Source organism: Acinonyx jubatus, chromosome A3 (genome assembly GCF_027475565.1).
Source record: "Acinonyx jubatus isolate Ajub_Pintada_27869175 chromosome A3, VMU_Ajub_asm_v1.0, whole genome shotgun sequence".
NCBI classification, from domain to species: Eukaryota; Metazoa; Chordata; class Mammalia; order Carnivora; family Felidae; genus Acinonyx; species Acinonyx jubatus.
In genome coordinates this window covers 103,645,390-103,668,963 of record NC_069388.1, presented here as the reverse complement: position 1 = coordinate 103,668,963, position 23,574 = coordinate 103,645,390, and the positions used below count along the sequence as shown (strand labels likewise).

The following is a 23,574-nucleotide window of genomic DNA, read 5'->3' as shown; positions in this document are numbered from 1 at the left end:
GGATATACTGTGTATATCATACTATTCTTATAATCTTCCTGTAGTCTGAAAGTTTTCAAACTAAAAACTTGGGGGAAATACCAGAGAAGAATACAGTTTAGATTTGTATAGGCAAATAAGGGCTTCCTAGCCAGTGAGGATGCTAGTGTTTATTTTATCCTTAGTAAAAGGTCACTCTTCTTTGCTATGGAAAGATACAGACTACCACTTTCTATAAAATAAAATCCCACCTTTTCTCAGCATTAATATAGGGTATGTGAAATCTACCAATTGTGACAGCACAGGAAATTAATGTCTAAAGAACTGTGTATTACAGGCACATTTCACAAAGGGGCAAGCTGGTTTCTTACAAGGAACCATATGGTAATCATCAGTATGCCATTGGCCTATTACTTAACTTTGAGGAACTACTTTGTAAAGATTATCTGGTGCCCAATTAAAAAGAAAGAAATTAGACTCAGGTTTAAGATGCCTCTGGTTTTCTGAAAGTATTCTGAAAGGTCATTCAAAAGGACTTCAAAATTTATATTTTTCATTCATGTATTTATTCCACATTCAAAATAAATCACAATTTAAAGCCATAACATTTTGAAAAGGTAAAGGAGAATCTGTGTCACAGCTGCATTAATAAAACACACTGCTCTAAAGTGCAACACTAAACAGGTGTTCTCTGTTCCCAAGGTGGAATAAATACATAACAATTACACATAAAATTTCACTAGTGATCGGAGATGAGGCAAATAACCCTTGGAAACAAACTGCCCGATGAATAGAGGCAGGCAACAAATAATTTTTCTTAACATCTTGTCACAAGAAGGAAAAATCCCTAAGGTGTCTACTAACTCAAACTCCTGTTTCATGCTCCTGGCCTCGGCTTCTGTCTTCCTTCCTCAGTCACATCCAAATCCAGAAAGGCTTCTGCACCCCATGCTCAAAAACACCACCATAAGTCCCTAAGGATCTCCGCACAGACTGCTGTTAATGAGCCTGTGTGCAACCTTCATCCAGAACCTCCAGGGAAATCAGGAGCTCAAAGAGCAGCAGCATTTCTTTAAACAATAGTCTTAACTATCCAATGAGCTCTGATGGACCATGTGCATTTCATAAACAAACCAAAATATGGCCTTAATATCTATTTTTCTGGGAAAATGTTAAGTAAACCATTCAAGTAAAAAAGAAAATGTTTACACAACAATGAAAAATGAAAATTCAAAGGGTTTATGCCAAAAAGCAAACCAGTCCTCTGCAGCCTAACTCATTTGTTTTTGGGCTGCGAAGCCATGTAGAGAGCAATCAGGCAGTAGATGGTCCCTCCCACTGTCAGCGCCATGGTGGTCCGGTACAACATTTGGTCAGGCAGGCCTCGTTTTAGGTGGATGGGCACACCATCGGACTTCTGGAAAGCAAGGATTATCAAGGACATGGTTAATAAGAAGACTTTACAGTTTAGGCTAATAGGTCTTCATAACTAAGCCATCAACACACTGCAGGGGAAAAACCCCCAATCCCTTACAATCCTGACTCAACAGTGGTGTACATTTTCTTAAATACGCAACTAAAGCTTGGAAGGCCAAAGTCATTCTCGAAAATGGGGCCTCAGGAACCTGCATGCAACAAATTTCAAGTTTCTAAGGAATTTATCATATATTGCTTAACTAGGCCAGTCGCACTGGTGAATTTCTTTTAAAGGCAAAAGTAACCCACAGCTAAATGACTGCAGGCACAAGACATGCTCCACATTTAGTTTGACTTCTGATCATTAGTCAGTGATGTCTGAGCACACCAGGTCAGTTAGTAGGAATCTCAGGGTTGTGAGTTCAAACCCTGGGCCTGGAGCCTACTTAAAAAGATAACAAAACCTTTAAAAAAGAGAGTCTCCATAAAATGTTCAATCCATTATTTTGCGCAGTCTCCAAACTCCCTCCCCCACTATAACTCAAGACTCCAAATGCCCAATCAAGTCTTATTTATCAGATTAAAAAGGTATTAACCTAAAAAAAAAAAAAAAGGGATTAACCTGACCAAAAGTCCCCAAGCCAGTCCTGAATCTGCACATATTTCTGAGGATATGGGAAGCTACCTTCTAGCAACAGCAATAACAAACACTCGCTCCCACAGCACCAGAGATGCAGCCGGGCCACTGACCTCTCAATTATCTGTATGTAGATTAACATTAATAATATTCTGAAATCCAATTCTGGCTGCTCTCTGTTGATCAGCAAACCCAAGAGAGCCTCTTCTAACAGCTCAGTGAATTTTAATATCAAGCAAGCAAAAACAATTAGAAGAAAACTCATTGCCAAAATAACAAGTCATTCTCTAGTGTCTCCTCTAGTGTCTTCTCTCACCTGGAAAAGCTTCTGCAGCTCAGGAACTTTGTTTTTCCCAGCATAATCATATGCAGTAAAATCAGAACTCAGTTTGGTGGGTGTGGCAAATATGATAGGCGGTGCTTCTGTGGAAACCACAGGCTTTAATCCCTGTAAGAAAAAGGAAAATGTCAAGTTGAAAGCATGTCTGGGCATATGAACAACCTTCAACAAGCAGGCTATCTGGAATCATGGAGGCAGTCATTCAACCACACAAGAGGGAAGGAAAGGCTCTCCAAGTTTGCATTACAAGGCCTTTAATTTTAAGATTTAAAGTCCTTAAACTTTTAACAAAACACTTTCCCACAGCAAACCCCATCAAGAATTCCCTGCCATTAAGATGGGGGTTTGAGGTGAGGTAGAGAGAAGCAAACAATCACAAAAGCCCAATCTGAGCTTCCAGAAAACCTATTATGTCTACCTTCCTATCAAATCAATAAAACATTTTTAAGATTTTTATTTTTGAGAGCGAGAGTGAGCGAGAGAGAGAGAGAGAGAGAGAGAGAAAATGAATGGGGGAGGGGCAGAGGGAAGGAGACACAGAACCCAAAGCTGGCTCCAGGCTCTGAGCTGTCAGCACAGAGCCCAATGTAGGGCTCAAACTCATGAACGGTGAGATCATAACCTGAGCTGAAGTCAGATGCTTAAATGACTCTGCCACCCAGGTGCCCCTCAATAAAACATTTTTAACCTGTATGAACTTTTGGCTACATTTCAAAAGGGACCTGGCTGTCCCTTTTCTCCCCCTGGGTGAGCTGATGTACTAACACAGGATTTCTAACCCCAGAGTAGACTTCAGAAACTTTCCAGACACACTGTAAAGAAAAAGCCCAATCTGGAAGAGCCTGCAATGGTAAGAGACTTGTCTTTCAGGACCAGAAAACAAAAAAATTAGAGCAATTGAAATTTCCGGCATTAATAAGCCCATAAGTTAAAAAACAAATAATAAAACTTAAGGAAACTTCAATGTTCTCATCTGTGACATGTATACAAAAGTAATAGTAACTACCACTGAAAAAACAGCATGAGATAATAAATATGTGCTTAACATTGAATATTTACAGTCAATAAATATAAACAGAAGGAGACTTGGGAGTTAACACAGGTTTGCTATTAGCAACTCCCAGAGCCATATGGATAGAAGGACCCACAGGCTTAAAAAGAACTTAAAGGGGAAGAAAAACAAAGTACTGTTACAGGCTATGCCAAGTAAAAGAAGCTCGTCAAAAGACCACAGATTATATGATCCCATTCATATGAAAGTCCAAAGCAAGAAAACCTAGAAAAACGTAAAGTAGATAAGCAGCTGCTTAGGGCTGGGGAATAAGCAATAGGGGGGTGATAACTGCGGGTTACAGGTTTCTTCTCAAGGGCATGAAAATGCTCTAAAATTAATGCGGTAATGGTTGCACATGGTTACACTAAAACACTGAGTTGTACACTTTAAATGAGTGAATGTATGGTATGTGAATTATATTTCAATAAAGCTATTTAAAAAAAAAGGAACGCAAGGGAAACTCTGGTTTTCTATCTGATGGAGTAAATCTACAGTGGCAAACACAGATAAAGATGGTTCTCCAAAATAACCTGCACATTAAGACAGGAGCTAGAGTTACAAACCAATAAAACACATCCTTTTATATTAAATTCTAACTACAAAAAATAAAAACTTAAAGTTAGGAAGCAGAGTTCAAGCCCACCCTCTTCTATTTTACAGATGAAGGAGGAAAAAAAACCCTTTGCTCATATTAACATCGTTGTCAGACCCCTGGTTCTTGATCTCTTCAAAGAAATATAAATTTACCTATAACTGACAAGACCTAAAGATCATATTATTGAAAGCCTCAATGATACTCCTACCAGGTAAGCATTAGGATCAACAGGGCAACAAAAAAGTATTAAAGCAAACTTGGGTTTCGGTCCTAGACGGCAGCATAGAAAGACGCTGAACTCACCTCCTCCCAGGAACACACCAGATCTACACCTACATAGAGAGCAATTCCTCCTGAATAAGAACTGAAGGCTGATTCAACAGCTTCCACACAACAAAGGATAGCGTGACCACACAGAGAACAGCTGGAGACAGAGATGGGGGGAAGGGGGGTGTTAACAATAGAAATGTAACAACAGGAATCCCACCCTGATAGGAGGAACTGAAGTAGGGAGGGATAGCACAGATAGGCCTGCACAGATTCACCCAACCTGAGCCATGGCAAAAAAAACCCAAAAAAACAAAAAACAAAAAACCGCGCACACACAACAGTATAAACAGTAAATAGACTGTAAGTGAAGGAAACCCATTTATTAACCCTAGAGCAACTACTAAATGGTAGGGGAACTGTTAGAACTCTCTTTGGTTAGAAGGTGCTAGCAAGCACCATTATGTTCCCCCCTCTACCTTGATAGTGCAGATGGGAGCAGGCACTCTAGCCAGCCTGTACCCTCTAGCCCCAGGCCCTAGCCCACACACCAGCTGCAGGTGTCCCCCACCACATGCACCTGCCTCACTTCCAACGGTCCCACCAAGGTGCTACCCCAGCCTGCACCAACTACAGCCCTAGCTATCTCACCAAGGTGGCCCAGGCAAGAAGCACCCTGGGACACCCAGGCCTGCATCTGCTTCAGCTCCAGCCAGCCAGGGTACTTCCTATGCAGAGCACCCCAACCCATACCTGCCCTACCAGAGGCTCTTTCAGCCATCCCACTAGGGAGAGGCCCAAGGTGGAGAGCCTGAGGACAACCCAGCTCCTGCTGTCCCAGTAGGGCAGCACTGGAACCAAGCACTCCTGAACCACCTGGTCTGAACTCACCCCAGCTCCCACCATCCCACAGGGAATGTGCCCTCAGCCCATGCCCACTACAGCTCTAGCCAAACAAAGCCACCAGGCACACACAGTCTATAGAAGGCACATTCCTACACAAAGCTACCCCTTTAAGACTGGAGAAGGTAACTGTTTCACCTAATTCATAGAAACAAACATAGACCGTCAAACAAAATGAGAAAAAAGAATACATTCCAAAGAAAAGAACAAAACTTCAGAAAAAGAACCCAAAAAAATGGAGATAAGCAATCTACCTGATAAAGAGTTCAAAGCAATGGTCATAAAGATGCTCACCGGAATTGAGGAAGAGTTTAAGAGAACTCAAAGAAGAACTAGGAAAGAACCAATCAGTGTTGAAAAATACAGTAACTGAAATGAAAAACCACTAGAAGGAATCAGCAGATTAGAAGATACAGATAAACAGATCAACAATCTGGAAGACAAAGTAACAGAAAGCACCCAAGCTGAACGGCAAAAGGAAAGAATAAGAAAAAATGAGGATGGGGCACCTGGGTGGCTCAGTAGGTTGAGCACCTGACTTCAGCTCAGGTCATGATCTCATGGTTCACGAGTTCAAGTCCAACATCTGGCTCTATGCTGACAGCTCAGCCTGGAGCCTGCTTCGGATTCTGTGTTCTCTCTCTCTCTCTCTCTGCCCCTTCCCCTCCCCCGCTCACACTCTCTCTCAAAAATAAAAACATTAAAAAAGAAAAGAAAAAAAATGTGGATAGGTTAAAGGGACCCATATGATAATGTCAACTGTACTACTATTCACATTATAGGGGTCCTGGAAGGAAAAGAGAGAAAGGGGCAGAAAAGTTATTTAAAGAAATAACAGCTGAAAACTTCTCTAACCTGGGAAAAGCAGACATCTAGGTTCAGGAAGCAGAGAAAGTCCCAAACAAGATGAACCCAGGAAGGTCCGTACCAAGACACAATAACAACAAAATGTCAAAAATTAAAGACAGAATCTTAAAGGAGCAAGAGATAAGCAACTAATTATGTACAAAGAAAACCCCATAAAGGCTATCAGCTGATTTTCCAGCAAAATCAGTGCAGACCAGAAAGGAGTGGCACAATATATGCAAAGCATTGACTGAAAGGAAAAACCCTATAACCAAGAATGCTCTACCTGACCAGATTATCATTCAGAACTGAAGGACAAATAAGAGTTTCCCAGACAAAAGTTAAAGAAGTTCATCACCACTTAACTAACCTTAGAAGAAATGTTAAAGGGACTTTAAGTGGAAAAGAAAAGGCCATAACTAAAAGAAAATTATGAAAGGAAAAAAACTTCACTGGTAAAAACTAACATAATAAAGGTAGTAAATCAATCACTTATAACACTGGTATGAAAGTTCAAAGACAAGAGTAGTAAAATCAATTACATCTAAAAATTTTGCTGAGGGGTGCCTGAGGGGCTCAGCGGGTTAAGTGTCCAACTCTTGATTTTGGCTCGGGTCATGATCTCACAACTCGTGGAATCAAGCCCCATGTCAGGCTCTGCGCTGACAGCATGAAGGCTGCTTGGGATTCTCTCTCTACCTCTCTCTGCCCCTCTCCTCCTCCTGCTTGTGTTCTCTCTCAAAATAAATATTAATAAAAAATTTGTTGGGGTGCCTGTGTGGCTCAGTTAGTTAAGCGTCCGACTTCAGCTCAGGTCATGGGTTCAGCTCAATCTCACCGTTCATGGGTTCGAGCCCCACATCAGGCTCTGTGCTGACAGCTCAGAGCCCGGAACCTGCTTCAGATTCTGTGTCTCCCTCTCTCTCTCTGCCCCTCCCCTGCTCACACTCTGTCTCTATCTCAAAAATAAACATTAAAGAAAAATTTTTTTAATTCACTGATAGTCACAAAATAAAAAGATGTAAAATATGACATTATACACATAAAACATGGGGGAGGGTTTATTATGTAGTGCTTTTAGAATGTGTTTGAACTTAAGCAACCATCAACTTAATATAGACTGCTATATACTTAGGATGTTATATATGAACCTCATGCTAACCATACACCTATAAAAATCCACAAAGAATAAAAAGAAAGGAATCCAAGTAAAACACTAAAGTCATCAATTAAAAGAGAAGTAGAAGAAACAAAACCTACAAAAACAATAAGAACACAATTGACACAACAGCAATAAGCATAAACCTATCAATTATTACTTTAAATGTAAATGGTCTAAATACTCCAATCAAAAGACAAGGTGACTCAATGAATAAAAAACAAGACCCATCTATATGCTGCCTACCAGAGGCTCTTTCAGTCCTAAAGATGCATACAAACTGAAAGTTAAGGGACATAAAAAATATATATATTCCCCACATAAATGGAAGCAAAAAGAAAGCTGGGATAGCAAACTTAATGTCAGACAAAGTAGAATTTAAAACAAAGACAGTAAAGGGGCACCTGGGTGGCTCAGGTGGTTAACTGTCCAACTTGAGCTCAGGCTAAGATCGTGTAGTTAGTGAATTCAAGCCTCACATTGGTGTTTGTGCTGACAGCTCAGAACCTGGAGCCTGCTTCAGATTCTGTGTCTCCCTCTCTCTCTGCCCCTTCCCCACCCATGTGAGAGCTCTCTCAAAAATAAATTAACATTAAAAAAATTTTAGAACAAAAATTCTAATAAGAGACAAAGAAGGGCATTATATAAAGGGATTAATCCAACAAGACGATATAACAACTGTAAATATCTATCCATGCACCCAACACAGGGGCACCATATACAGAGCAAATAGAAATAGGCACAAAGGGAGAAACTGACAGTAACACAATAACAGCAGGGGACTTTAACAACCCACTTACATCAATGGATAAAGCATCCAGACATAAAAATCAATATGGCTTTGAACAACATTAAACCAGATAGACCTAGCAGATATATATAGAATATTCCATCCCAAAACAGCAGAATATACCTTCTTTTCAAGTGTACGTGGAACATTCTCCAGGACAGATTACATATTAGGCCACAAAACAAGTCTCAATTAATTTAATAAGACAGAGCATCTTCTCCAATCACAACAGTATGAAACCAGAAATCAATTACAGGGAAAAAAAAATGGAAAAAAACAAAAACACATGGAGGCTAAACAACATGCTCCTAAACAACCCATGGGTCAAAGAAGAAATCAAAAGGGAAATTTAAAAATCCATGGAGAAATGAAAATGGAAACAATGTTCAAAATCTCTGGGATACAACAAAAGCAGTTCTAAGAGAGAAGTTTATAGCAATGAAGGTCCACTTCAAGAAACAAGAAATATCTCAATCTTAACTTTACACCTAAAGGAACCAGAAAAAGAACAAAGACCAAAGTTAGTAGAAGAAGAAAATAACAATTATAGTAGAACGAAGTTAAACACAGACTAATAGTAGAAATAAGTGAAATGGGGACTAAAAAAAGATCAATGAAACTAAGAGCTAGTTCTGCAAAAAGATAAACGAAATTGATAAACCTTTAGCCAGACTTACCGAGAAAAAGAGACCTCAAACAAAATCACAAATAGAAGTTACAACTGACACCACAGAAATACAAAGGATTATAAGAGACTATTATGAAAATTATATGCCAACAAGTTGGACAACTTAGAAGAAATGGATAAATTCCTACAAACATGCAATTCTTCGAAGACTCAATCAGGAAGAAATAGAAAACCTGAGCAGACCAATTATTAGCAGTGAAAGTGAATCTGTAATAAAAAAAAAAAAAAAACCCTCCCAAGAAAGAGAAGCCCAGGACCACAGGCTTCACAAGCAAATTCTACTAAACATTTAAAGAAGAGTTAAGGGGCACCTGGGTGGCTCAGTCGGTTGAGCATCTGACTTTGGCTCAGGTCATGATCTCTCAGTTCGTGAGTTCGAGCCCTCCGTCAGGTTCTGTGCTGACAGCTCGGAGCCTGCAGCCTGCTTCAGATTCTGTGTCTCCCTCTCTCTCTCTGCCCCTCCCCTGCTCACACTCTGTTTCTCTCTCTCTCAAAAATAAAATAAACATTAAAAAAAAATAATAAGAGGGGCACCTGGGTGGCTCAGTGAAGCATCTGACTTTAACTCAGGTCTGGTCTTGCGATTCACGAGTTCAAACCCCATGTCAGGCTCTATGCTGACAGCTCAGAGCCTGGATCCTGTTTCAGATTCTATTTCTCCCTCTCTCTATGCCTCTGTCACTGTCTCTTAAAAATAAATGTTAAAATTTTTTTTAAATAAAAAAATAGTAAGAAAAAAGAGAGTTAACACTTATCTTTCTCAACTGATTCCAAAAAACTCTTCCAAATTCATTCTACAAAGCGAGCATTACCCTGATAACAAAACCAAAGACAATACAAATTTTATGTATATAGATATAGATGTATACAGATATATAGATATATCTAACAGTCCAGTATCTCTGATGAATACAGATGCAAAAAATACTCAACAAAATTAGCAAACTAAATTCAACAATACATTAAAAAGATCATTCACCACGATCAAGTAGGATTTACTCCAGGATGCAAGATTGGTTTCATATCCACAAATCAAAGTGATACACAACATTAACAAAATGAAGGGTAAAAATCACATTATCACCTCAACAGATGAGAAAAAACATCGGACCCATTCATGATAAAAACTCTCAACAAAGTGGGTTTAGAGGGAACATACCTCAACATAATAAAGACCATATATAACAAATCTACAGCTAACATCATACTCAATGGTGAAAAGTGAAAGCTTTTTCTCTAAGATCAGGAACAAGACAAGGATGTCCATTTTCACTTTTATTCAACACAGTATTGGAAGTCTTAGCCACAGTAATCAAACAAGAAAAAGAAATAAAACATATCCTAATTGGTAAGAGAAAAGTAAAAACTTTCACTATTTGCAGCTGACATAAGAAAAACCCTAGGGGCACCTGGATGGCTCAGTCAGCTGAGTGTCTGACTCACGATTTCAGCTCAAGTCATGATCCCAGGGTGTGAGATTGAGCCCTGCTTAAGATTCTCTCCCTCTGTCCCTCTCTCCTGTTCATGTTCTCTCTCTAAAAAATAAAAAAATTAAAAAAGAAAAATAAAAAGGAAAAGAAAACCCTAAAGGCTCAACCAAAAAACTATTACAATACATGTAAAGTTGCAAGATACAAAATTAAAGAAACCTGTGGCATTTTGATATCTACTAACAATGAAGAAGCAGAGAGATTAAGGAAACAATCCCAATTACAACTGCATCAAAAAGAATAAAATATCTAAGGAATAAATTTAACCAAGGAGGTGAAAGACCTGCACTTCAAAAACTATTAAGACAGTAATGAAAGAAATTGAAGACACACATAAATGAAAAAATATACCAGGCTCATTAATTGGAAGAATTCATACTGTTACAATGCCCACATAACCCAAAGCAACCTACATATCCAATGCAATCCCTATCAAAATACCAATAAGATTTTTCACAGACCTAGAATAACCCTAAAATTTGTACGGAATCACAAAAGATCCCAAATAGCCAAAGCAATCTTGAGAAAGAACAAAGCTAAAGTTATCACAATCGCAAATTTCAAGATATACTAAAAGCTACAGTAATCAAAACAGTATGGTACTGGCACTAAAACACAGATCAACAGAACAGAATACAGAGCCCAGAAATACAACACTGACACTTATATGGTCAACCCTACAACAAAGGAGACAAAAATATACAATGGGGAAATGACAGTCTCTTCATTAGTAGTGTTATTAAAACTGGACAGCTACATGCAAAAGAATGAAACTGGGGGCACCTGACTGGCTCAGTGGCACAGCATGTGACTCTAGATTCTAGGGTCATGAGTTCACGCCCTACACTGGGCGTAGAGCTTACTTTATTTTATTGTATTTATTTTTTTAATGTTTATTTTTCAGAGAGAGACAGAGCACGAGCAGGGGAGGGGCAAAGAGAGAGGGAGACACAGAACCCAAAGCAAGCTCTGGGCTCTGAGCTGTCAGCACAGAGCACGATGTGCAGCTCAAACCCATGAACTGTGAGATCATGACCTGAGCTGAAGCGGGACACTTAACCAACTGAGCCACCCAGGTGCCCCTAGAGCTTACTTTAAAAAAAAAAAAAATGCTTTTGACTTTTGGCGGAGAAGGTGAAGGTGCAACTGTTTTTGGTCATCCCAAATCTGGGTTCATCCAGCCACCTTCACCAGGCCACCTAAGTTCAACCCTAATGAGATCAAAGTCACATATAGAGGTGCACCAGTGGGAAAGTTGGTGCCATGTCTGCCCTGACCCACAAAATCAGCTGCCTGAGTCTGACTCCAAAAAAGGTTGGTGATGACATAGCCAAGGCCACTGGTGATTGGAAGGATCTAGGGATTACAGCGAAACTGACCATTCCAAATAGATAAACCCAGATTAAAGTGGGACCTTCTTGCCTCTGCTGATTGTCAAAGCCCTCGAGGAACTACCATGAGACAGAAAGAAGCAGAGAACTATTAAGCAGAGTGGAAATATCATTTTTGATAAGTCTGTCAACACTGCCTGACAGATGTGGCACCAATCTTTAGGGGCGCCTGGGTGGCTCAGTCGAGCATCCAACTTTGGCTCAGGTCATGATCTCGTGGTCTGTGAGTTCGAGCCCCACATCAGGCTCTGTGCTGACAGCTCAGAGCCTGGAGCCTGCTTCGGATTCTGTGTCTCCCTCCCTCTCTGCCCCCTCCCGCTCATGCTCTATGTGTGTGTGTCTCTATGTCAAAAATAAATAAACATTAAAAAAAAATAATAAAAAAATAAATTGGGACTACGTCAAACTAAAAACCTTTTTGCACAGTGAAGGAAACCAACAAAACAAAAAGGCAACCTACTGAAGGGAGAAGATCTGTGCAAATGATACATCCAGTAAGGGGTTAATATCTAAACTACATAAAGAACTGATACAACTCAATACCAAAAAAACGTACAGGAACACACGTTTTCCAAAGACGACTTATAGACGGCCAACAAGACACATAAAAAGTTGTTCAATATCACTAATTATCAGGGAAATACAAATCAAAACCACAGTGAGGTATCACCTCACACCACTTAGAATGGCAAGTATCAAAAAGACAAGAAACAAGTGCTAGCAAGGATGTAAGGAAAAAACAAACCTCATCCACTGTTGATGGAAATACAGACTGGTACACCCATTATGCAAACAGTAATGCAGGTTCCTCAAAAAATTAAAAATACAAATCCCATACAAACCAGTAATTCTGCTTCTGGGTATTTACTCGAAGAAAACAAAAATGTCAGTTCTAAAAGATAAGCGCACCCTGTGTTTACTGCAGTATTATTTACAATAGCCAAAATACAAAAACAACTTAAGTGTCCACTAATAGATGAATGGATAAAGAAGATATGGAATAATATTCAGCCATAAAAATGAGGTCTTGCCATTGGCCAACAACCTGGCTAAGAATGAGGGTACTCTAAGTGAAATAAGTCAGGCAGAAAAAAACAAATACCATTATTATTCTACTTAAGTGTGGAATCTAAAAAATAAACAAAAAATATACACAGACCCACAAATACAAAGAACAAACTGGTGGTTGCCAGAGGGGAGGGGGATCGAGAGAATGAAAGAGGTGAAGGAAATAAAGAGGTACAAATATCCAGTTATAAAATACATGCCAGGAAGATGAAAAGTACAGTATAGTCAATAATGCCGTAATCGCTTTGTAAGGTGACAGATAGTAAGTACACTTACTGTAGTGAGCATTTTGTAATGTATATAATTGTGAAATCACTACGTTGTATACACCTAAAACTAATACTGTAAATCAACTACACTTCAATTAAACTCCCCCCTCCAAAAGTAAACTTGGTTTCTATTTCTTTGACATAGTCACACAAATGGGAATTATCTGCACTGCATTCACTCACTCAGCACGTATTACTGAACACTTAGTGAAAATACACGATGAAGAAGACAGATTCGATCTCTGCCATTATGGACATTAATGTTATGGAATAACAGCCACTAATTATCTACTGAGCCCTTGTTATACATCCAGCATCCTGTCAAGCATTTCACAGCATCATCTCATTTAATCCTGCCAGCAAACCTACCAAGATGTTACTGTTTCTATTTTATAGAGGAGAAAAGTAGATCAGAGAGGGTAACTTGCCTAAGAGCATGTTGCAAAAAAGATGGAGTTTAGTGCCAAAATTCAGGCCTCTCTAAAGTCCAGAGACTTGGTTTGTTTTCTGCTTTTTAATTTTCTTTTTTAACATTTATTAATTTGAGAGAGAGAGAGAGAGACACAGAGTGAGGGAGCGCGCACACATGCGTGCGAGTGTGAGTGGAGGAGGGGCAGAGAGCGACAGAGAGAGAGTCAGTCAGTCACAGATTCAGAAGCAGGCTCCAGGCTCTCAGCTGTCAGCACAGAGCCTAATGTGGGGCTCGAACTCATGAACTGTGAGATCATGACCTGAGTTGAAGTTAGATGCTTAACCAACTGTGCCACCCAGGCGCCCCTGAGAGACTTGGGTTTTTAAGTATTCCACTACCTGCCCCCACTGCCCCTCTCAACTACTGCTTAAAAGCAATAATTCATGTAAAGTTTGGTGAGTAAGCCACTAGTCTAAATTTAGTAATATAATACACTCAGACTCACAAGGATTCAGAGATGGGAAGAGAGGCCCTAACGACTGAGATAAGAAGGCAAAAAAGGATCGCTCTTTGAACTGAAAATTTTAACATGTGAGCTCTGTATTTTCTCCTCTAAGGATTTCTCCTTGAATGCAAAAATTGAAAAATCCTTTATACCAAGCATCTCCAAAAATGGTTTGAAATTAAATTCTTGTTTTGACAGGACTAATGTGGAGCATTTTTAGAAAGGATTATACCTAATTGCTCAGTGTTTGTTCACCCATCAAGTGATTCAGAACTACAGCAGCTGTTGAACAATATCTGAAAACAGGAGTATCAACCATCTGAATGGTTTTAAGTAATTCCGTATTTCCATTTAGAATACTGTAAAAGTTTGGAATATACAATTTTAAAATTACCTATAATCCCATTACCTTATCCCATCAACCATTATGAATTGTATATTATCCTCCAATCTTTCTTCATATGCATATTTTAACATCATAAAATTCTACATCCTCAGAATCCTACAAAACCTTCATGAATATTCTTCACATCAACCCTGTAAATAAGGTATTATCAGCCCAAGTTACAGATGATTAAAACAAAGCTCAGAGATTCCATTAGGAAGATGGGATTCAAACCTACACAATTTTATTATACCATACAATCAATAATTCAACTGTCCTGGCCCCACCAATAAAAAGAATGGATATTCATCTATCTGTCATTAAACCTCCTAACAATTTAAAAGCAGTCAATGTTTCCAATGTTTCAAGGCAGCTAGACAAGACTGACACTGGGGTTCTCAAGAGTTCTCAAGAGTGGAACCAAGAAGCTGTATTTACAGGAAAGTAAATCCCTTCATGCATGCCTCTTCCAGGGTTGCAGCTGTCCCAATATAGAATTATGAGCCTCCCCATCTGAAAACTGACAACAGCATAGTTACAGGTTTTCTGGCCCAAATCCTTGGAATCATTCTTAATTCTGCACACACACTGTAAATCCTTATGGCTCTACCTTCAAAATCTATTCAGAATCTGACCACCACGTCTCACCCATCTCCACCAATGCATACTCTGGTCCAAGCCCCTGGATTTTTTTTTTTTTTTTTTTTTTTTTTTTTTTAATTTACAGAAAACAAGATCAAGGGAGGAGCAGAGAAAGAGGGAGATTATGACCGGAGCCGGTGTCAAGCCTCGAAGGCTCAACCAATTGAGCCACCCAGGTGCCCCCAAACCCCTGGAACTTTATGACACCCTCTTAACTGCTCACCCTCCTTCCATTTCCACACTTGCTACCCTGCATTCTACTCTTAATGCAGCAACCAGTGATTGGAGAGATCACTACTCAGCTCAAACCTCTCCCAAAGCGTCCTATCTCACTGAGCTAAACCCAAAATTACTATAATGGCTTCCAGGGCCACGTGAGATGCACCCTTCAAACCCCACCACCCCGCCACCAACATCATCCCCTCTCCCCACCCCAGCCCACTAGACAAGCCCCTTAAATCTCCCAGGCATCAGGCATTGTTCCCTCTACCTACAATGCTCTTCTCTAGGTATCCACGTGGCTGGCACCCTCACCTCCTTCAGGTCTTTGCCCATGTGTCACCTTCTCAGTGAGACATTCCCTCACCACCCTTTTAAACTGCATGTCCTCCCACTTACCCTCTTTCTCCACAGCACTTATCAGCACCTAGCATATTGTATTTTACTTCGTTTACTGTGTCTCCCCGACTGCAATGGAAGCCCCATGAGGGCAGGTTTTGTTCACTGCTCTTACTTTCCTAGACTTAAAAAAGCAAAAAGCACATTCAATAAATATCTGTTGCAAGTATAAATAAGCTATAGCTTCACAACAATGTAGACTTGAGTATTTCAGAACCAAAGTCATGTAAACCAAATCAGCACTTGATGGCAGAGCCTCCCATACCTCCCACGAAGAAGAAAACTAGTGAATGAATGCTATTCTTAAAATAGTGGACTGTAGACCAAATGGAAATCACAGGTTTTGCTGTTTTTTTTTTTTTAATGTTTATTTTTGGAGAGAGAGAGAGAGAGAGCACAAGCAGAGGATGGGCAAAGAGAGGGAGACACAGAATCCGAAGCAGGTTCCAGGCTCTGAGCTGTCAGCACAGAGCCCGACGCGGGGCTCGAACTCACGAACCATGAGATCATGACCCAAGCCGAAGTCGGACACTCAACTGACTGAGCCGCCCAGGCGCCCCAGTTTTGCTTTTTAATAGCAAATCTCTTAGCTATTTACATAATCACTACCCCTACAGTTAAAACCATTCAACCACAACCATTTAGCAGTTGAATTCTTCTTAGTCTAATTGCTCCAAAATAATTTTAAGATTTTAAGTAATCTCTACACTCAACACAGACTGAAACTCACAACCCCAAGAACCAAGAGAGCCAGCTCCACCAAACGAGGCAGCCAAGGGCCCCTACTACTTGCTCCAAATTTTTAGAGACGTACGCTTGATTTTTTTCCCCCTGAAGTTGACTGGCCCAAGTTTCCCTTTTGCTCTACCTTTTAGGTTTGAGAAAGAGAAGAAATAAGAGAATTACCCAATTTTTTTTTTTTTTTTTTTTTTAATTTTTAGGGGCACCTGGGTGGCTCAGTCAGGTAAGCGTCTGACTTCAGCTCAAGTCATGATCTCACAGTCTGAGTTTGAGCCCCGCGTCGGGCTCTGTAATGACAGCTCAGAGCCTGGACCCTGTTTCGGACTCTGTCTCCCTCTCTTTCTGCTCCTCTCCTGCTCGTGCTCTCTCTTTCTCTCAAAAACAAATATTTAAAAAAAAAATTTTTTTTTAACTGATAGAAACCAAAAACCTCTTGCACTCTGATTTAGGACTAGAATCAAGTTTCAATCTGCAGTGACTCAAGTTATTCCTAACTGCCAGCTAGATATCACCACCTCCATGTTTCCCAGACATGTCACACTCTGCAAGTCCTAAATTCACCCAGTTTCTCACAAATCTATTCAGGAGCCCCCTGTTTTTAAGGACAGCACCACCCTCCTCTCATTACTGTCATCTCAGAGTCCTCCTTTCTCATTTCCACAATCTCCCTCATCAGTCACTAAGTCCTTATGTCCCAGACGTCTGTTTCTCCTTTTCCCACTCAGAAGACCCTGAACTATTCTATGGGTATAAGAGGCATCCCTGGCACTGGTCTCTCCCAGTAGACTAACTTTTCGAAGCACAGCTCTGGTTATGATACTTGTTCCTCCATCATAAACCTTCATGCAACTAAAGGTAAGAAGTATGTCCTTGTTCCAACCTCTGGATAAGACTCTACCACAACTTTCTGCACCAAGTTGCTTTGCAAATTCCTATTTGTTTCTCACAAAATTAAGTCCTACCATCCTAGACCCTTCATGACCTATCTCCACCTACCACAGCTAAACTTACTACTCAGTGATTCCCCTGCAGCAGTCCCCACCCCATCACTCCCACAAGTCCCTTTACCTAGAAGGTCATCCTGCCCTCTTAATTAGAAGAGCTGTTGGGTCATAAGGTAAACACGTTTCTTGTTTCTTTTTTTTAATTTTTAACGTTTATTTATTTTTGAGAGAGAGTGTGCACACAAGCGGAGGAGGGGCAGAGAGAGAAAGAGAGAGAGACATAGAATCTGAAGCAGGCTCCAGGCTGAGTTGTCAGCACAGAGCCCGACACGGGGCTCGAACCCATGGACTGCAAGATCATGACCTGAGCCAAAGTCGGACACTTAAATGAATGAACCACCCAGGCACCCCAAAATGTTCACTTTTTAAGAAACTACTGGACTATTTCCAAAGTGGCTGTGTGGTAGGGTCCCCTGAGGAAAGAAAAACACCTCAAGGCAACCTGACCTATACGCATAAATGACAACATCCCTCACAACCTTGTTAACAGAAGACCACTTAATCAAACTACATGTTTGTGTGTTACCATATATGGGAGACAAAGAAGTAAAAAACGTCTTAAAAAACTACACCACGTGGCATTCAGGGCTCAGCGCTTTGAGTACAAACCCAACTGAGCAGTGTCGGCAAGAATAAAGTTGCTTCCTGGAAAGAAAAGCCTTGGTGTCACCACCCCTGTGGGAGAATCCTGCTACAGCTGAATCATTTTACATTCCCACCAGCAATTCGGTAGGGGTCCTGTTTCGCCATTCTCACTAACACCTGTTGTCTGTCTTCTGATTTTAGCAGGTGTGAAGTGGTATCTCACTGTAGTTTTGATTTGCATTTCCCTAATGACTAATGATGTTGAGCATCTTTCCGTGTTTATTAGCCTCAATTTATTTTGACACAGGACACAAAAAGGAAAATACTTTTCTATCAACCACTGGAAAATACAATTACTTATCAAATTGATCTACCTGTACCATTGTTAGCAAACTAGCCTTTCTATACCACGTTATTCAATGCATGTTAGCTTATTCACTTTAGGTAATACTGGGAGTTACAAACATATACATTTTACATTGTTAACGTTTCCAGGAAAGGAAAAACTAAAGTACTCCTAATTACCAAAGCCAGAACACCTGGTTTGGGGGTGGGGGTGGGGTGTGTGCCTGTCACAAGCACTCTGAAATCCACAGATAAAGTCTACACAGTATCACTTCTTTCAACATGATTTAAGAAATCCTTGGGCACCTGGGTGGTTCAGTCAAAGAGCTCTTGATTTCGGCTCAGGTCACGTTCCCAGAAACCTGGGATAAGCCCGCATAGGGCTCTGCAAATAGCGTGGAGCCTGCTTGGGGTATTTTCTCTCTCCCTCTCTCTCCACCTTCTCCCCGCCCTTGCTCGCGTTCTCTTCAATCAATCAATCAATCAATCAATCAATAGGGGGCGCCTGGGTGGCTCAGTCAGTTGAGTGTCCAACTTCGGCTCAGGTCATGATCTCACAATTCTTGAGTTCGGGCCCCCGCATCAGGCTCTGTGCTGACAGCTCATCTTCAGATTCTGTCTCCCTCTTTCTCCGCCCCTCCCCTGTTCGCACTCTGTCGAAAATAAACATCAAAAAAAAAATTTTAATAAAAACAAATAAAAAATTTAAAAAACTGATTTAAAAAAAAAGGAAATCCTTAAGTGACTAACAAGCATGAAGCCTGCTTAGGACATTCTCTCTCACTCTCCTTCTGCCCCTCTCCTCCACTTGCTCACACTCTAAAAATAAATAAATAAAAACAGATCCAGGGGGGAAAAAAGGAAATCCTTAAGTGACTAAGAAGTTTAAATTCTCAAGAGAAACACAATTTAAGAGGTGCTAAAAATCTGAAGGCCCTATCTGTACCACATGCATTTCAGGGTAAAAATCTCTGCTAATCTCAGGGTAATCTCTGAGAGCTAATTTCAGCATATGCTGGGGCACCTGGGTGACTGTTGGTTAAGCATCCAACTTCGGCTCAGGTCATGGTCTCGCGTCATGAGTTCAAGCCCTACATCGGGCTCTGTGCTGACAGCTCAGAGCCTGGAACCTGCTTGGATTCTCAGTCTCCCTCTCTCTGCCCCTCCCCTGCTCGTACTTTATCACTCTCTCAAAAATAAACCAAAAAAAAGTATGGAAGGACAAAAAAACCTTATAAAAGAGTAGCATGTGGTTCCACTTCCCTGAAATTCAGAAACATGCAAAACTATTTATAAAAGTCTGAATAGGGAAGGGAACTTCCTAGGGGTGATGGAATGTCCTATATGTTAACAGGGCTGGAGGTTACAGTGTATGCATTTGTCAAAACTCATTACACTGTAACATTTAAGATCAGTGCATGAAAACTACGTCTTTTGAAACAAATATGATAGAAATGGCTATTCCCCTGTAATCTACAAAATAAATAAATCCCTATGGACAATTCCTTCTTTGACCTCCTTTGATCTTTCTTTGACCCAATTTGGCAGTCAGTGACACCACCAGGATGATTTCCCTTCTAATCTTGGTTTGTTTTTTTCAAAATGTTTATTTTTTAGAGAGAGAGGGAGACAGAATCTGAAGCAGGCTCCAGGCTCCCAGCTGTCAGCACAGAGCCCAATGCTGGGCTTGAGCTCTTGAACCCCAAGACTATGATCTGAGCCGAAGTCGGACACTCAACCGACTGAGCCACGCAGGCGACCCACCTGGTTTGTTCTTTTGATAAATTTTCCTCCTCTACCCTCCGCTTCGCATTTCTGTAGCCTAATCGTCTTCCCACCTTTCTTCCTTATATGCTCCCTGGATGATCCCCTCCCCACCACAGATTCTACCAATTATGGGCTGAAGACACCCAGCTCTATTAAACTTCATATTCATAAATCCAGCTGGTACCAAACATGACATCATCAAATGGTCAACATTTATAAACCTGGACCCTTCCTCCCGAACCCCACACTCCCCCCAAAACTTGCCCTTTCTTCCCTCTCTACCCTAGTTAACATTAACAGCACATCCACTCTTAGACTGACATTACTCTTAAACACCTTCCCCACTTAGACAAGCCGCTGTGTCCCCCAGAAAAAGGAGGAAGTAACATAATAGAGCATTCTTTACACCCCGCCTAGGATCCTTACTATTCCAGTCCAGTTTTCCAACTGCGTATTTCACGAACCGTTCCCACACTACTCTATGAGGATAAGGAATATGATGGTATCTAACACTCAACTTCTGGAGAATAGCTACCACTTACCAAGTACCAACCACCTGCCAAAGACTGCCAGTCATTTCACTTAACCTGTAGGAAAGCTGCCCTAGATGAAACTAAGCTCACGATAAAGTAATCCTGGGAAAGGCCATAAAATCAAGGCATCAAAGCCACGATGTTAGCTCATATTAAGAGTCTACAACCGAAGGGGGACCTGGGTGGTTCAGTCGGTTAAGCTCTTGATTTCAGCCCAGGTGGTATCTCACACTTGTGAACTGGAGCCCCCATTTGGGCTCTGTGCTGATGGTATGGAGCCTACTTGGGATTCTCTCTCCCTCTGGCTCTCTGCCTGCGCTCTCTCTCAAATAAGTAAACTTAAAAAAAAAGTCTACCACTGAGACAAACTTCAACTGGCAAAATCTGAATGAAATTGGAATACTTTTTAGACTCAAATAACGGCCATCAACCATTTCACCGTTGAGAAACGTTAAGGTCGTTACACGTAACTGCCCAGGCTCACCTGGACATTTGAAAGAACCCATTAGGTCTCTTAATTCTGATCCTACAGCCTCTCCTGCCCCTATGGCTTCCCTCGGTGCTGTCATCCCAGCTCTCCAATCTCATGCTTTCATGAGGCTTTTGGGCTACACGGGGTGGGGTAAGCAATGGAGCACCGAGGAGACCAGAAGCGAGACCTCCTTAAAAAGGACAAAGCCGAACTTCGGGGTCGCACTCTGGGCCACGCCGACCCCACAAGCCACCCCGAAGACCCAGAAGCAGCGACCTCGGAGGTCACCTTGACCCCAGCTGAGTGCCAGGCCCAACTTCCGCCCCGAGCCAGCCCCGACGGGGAAGCAGCTACAGAATTAGGAGCCTTTATGGCCGCCGCAAGATGTTGAGAGGCGCCGGGAGGGGTGGTGCCGAGCTAAACCGAACCGCAGGCAGAAACCCCACCCGGTTCCGGCGCCACGACTGCCTGGCACAGAGGCTCGGGCAGCCACTTCTGTCAGAGAGGGCCTGGAGCTACCTGTACCTGAGGGCTGTAAGCGTCGGAAGCCCATGTTCCAGTCAACTTCTGCGTGAAGCCACTAAACTTGTAATACATGACGCCCGGTGACCGGCTACCCGCAGCCGGTGCCTGCGCGACTGCCTCAGAGAAGGACCCTGCCTTCCCTGCCGTCTCCTTAAGCTTCAGCCCAAGGACCCTGCGCCAGGAGACGGGCTGCCCGGATATCGCCTAATTTATAACATGCCCGCTTTAGTATAGCCGGGAAGAAGAAGCCGGAGTCTCATGACCAAGAAAGGCAAAAACAAAAAAACAAGCTCTTGGAGAGTGCAGAAAGCCCCCGGAGGGGGATCTGTAGAAACCACGAAGTTCCCTGCCCCTTACCCACATTTAGATTCGGGCAGTGCCAAGACGCCTTAAAAATGCGCAAGCGCCCCACGAAACCAGGATGGAGGCTACGGGACTCGCCCGGGTTGAGTGGGCAGGCCCTGGGCGGGGTTGAGTGGGGCGGGCCCTGGGCGGGGTGGGGCGGGCCCTGGGCGGGAGGGGCGGGCCCTGGGCGGGAGGGGCGGGGAGAGCTAGTGTTGAGGGGCTGCCACTTTGTTCTTGGTTTGAAGGCTTCTCTTCCTTTACCAAACTTAATTTGCTCAGTCTTATTTCTTTCCTTCCTTCCTTTGGTCACCTGGTGAAGCGCCCAGCTCTCACGCAGTCGGAGTATGAACCGGTCCGCCGGGCTTCTCCGGCAGCCTGGGAGTGGGAGAGCAAATAAGAAAATGTGGAATCTTTTGCTGAAAGCTTTTTAGTACAGAGGGCTGGCTGTTAGGGGTTTCGCCCCAATAATATAAAGATAACCTCTTGTGCTTTGTGCAGAAGAAATACCTAGTGACCTAAACTTCAAGCACCGGGATGTATATTTTGCAAAGTTTCTCAGAACTAGTTTTTACTCTTACTTGAGTTTTATGGGAATTGGTTGGTTATTCATCCTTTTTCAGGCCTCTGCCCTTTGAGATGAATGAGGTGGGGAGTAGAGGGAAAGTAGACTAAAAATACTTGAAAATACTTGAAAAATCCTTGAGGGGCATCTGGTGGCTCAGTCAGTTAAGCCTCCAAGTCTTGATTTCAGCTCAGGTCATGATCTCATGGTTCCGGGATGGAGCCGCCCATGCAGCTGTGTGCTGACAGCACAGAGGCTGCTTGGGATTCTCTCTCCCTCCCTCTCTCTCTGCCCGCCCCCCCCCCCCACTTGCAGTCTCTCTTTCTCTCTCTCCCTCTCTCTCTCTCTCAAAAAAAAAAAAATTTTAAAAAAGAAAAGAAAATTTTGGACCTTGAACTTGGAAGATCTAGGACTACCATTTTAAGTTCCAGTAGTATTCACTTTAGTTCAATATAAGATATTTTTAAATTAAAAATGGAAATACCATATGATTGAATAATTCCACTAGTGTTTACCCAAAGAAAATGAAAACACTAATTTGAAAAGATACGTATGCAGCCCCGTTTATTGCAGCATTATTTACAATAGGCAAAATATGGAAGCAACCTATGTGTCCATCAATAGACAAATTAATAAGGAATGTGTGTGTGTAGATAGATAGATTATAATGGAATATTACACAACCATAAAAAAGAAAGATCTTGCCATTTGTGACAACATTGATGGATCTAGAAGGTATTATGCTTAGTGAAATAAGTCAGACTGGAAAAGACAAATACTATATGATTTCACTCATAAGTAGAATGTAAAAAATTTCGAATAAGCAAATAAAAAGCAGAATCAGACCTATAAATAAATACCCGGAGGGGAGAGGGGTGGGAGGTTGGGCTAAATGGGTGAAGGGGAGTGGGAGATACAGGCCTCCAGTTACAGAATAAGTCACAGGAATAAAAGGCATAGCAGAAGGAATAGAGCAATGATATTGTAATAGTGATCTTTTGGAACAGAGAGTGGCTACACCTGCAGTAAACATAGCATAATATATTAACTTGTCCAATCACTATGTTGTACACCTGAAATTAATGTAATATTGTGTCAACTATACTCAAAAAATAATATGTCTTTTAAGCCTCTGCTATGTGCAAGGTACTGTATGAAAGGAGTATACTAGTTTCCTACCTCCAGGGATAGAGCAAGGCTTTTCTTAGCTTTATCATCTAACTGCAGGTTTTCACAAGCAT

At 41.5% G+C, this 23,574-nt stretch overlaps 1 protein-coding gene across 2 annotated transcripts; it reads right to left on the bottom strand.

The window, feature by feature from the left end:
- Window positions 1–522: 522 nt before the first annotated feature.
- Window positions 523–21,722, bottom strand: LOC113592508 (cytochrome c oxidase subunit 7A-related protein, mitochondrial). Of its 2 annotated transcripts, none has more exons than XM_053200995.1 (3): window positions 21,421–21,722; window positions 2,349–2,480; window positions 523–1,396 (listed from the first exon to the last, which is right to left on the bottom strand). In XM_053200995.1, exons 1-3 carry the CDS (start codon window positions 21,496–21,498, stop codon window positions 1,256–1,258), a joined length of 351 nt encoding a protein of 116 aa, XP_053056970.1. In that variant the 5' UTR covers window positions 21,499–21,722; the 3' UTR covers window positions 523–1,255. The 2 variants fall into 2 exon arrangements, with proteins under 2 accessions (XP_053056970.1, XP_026889444.1); XM_027033643.2 differs by having other exon boundaries at window positions 21,427–21,656.
- Window positions 21,723–23,574: the final 1,852 nt, after the last annotated feature.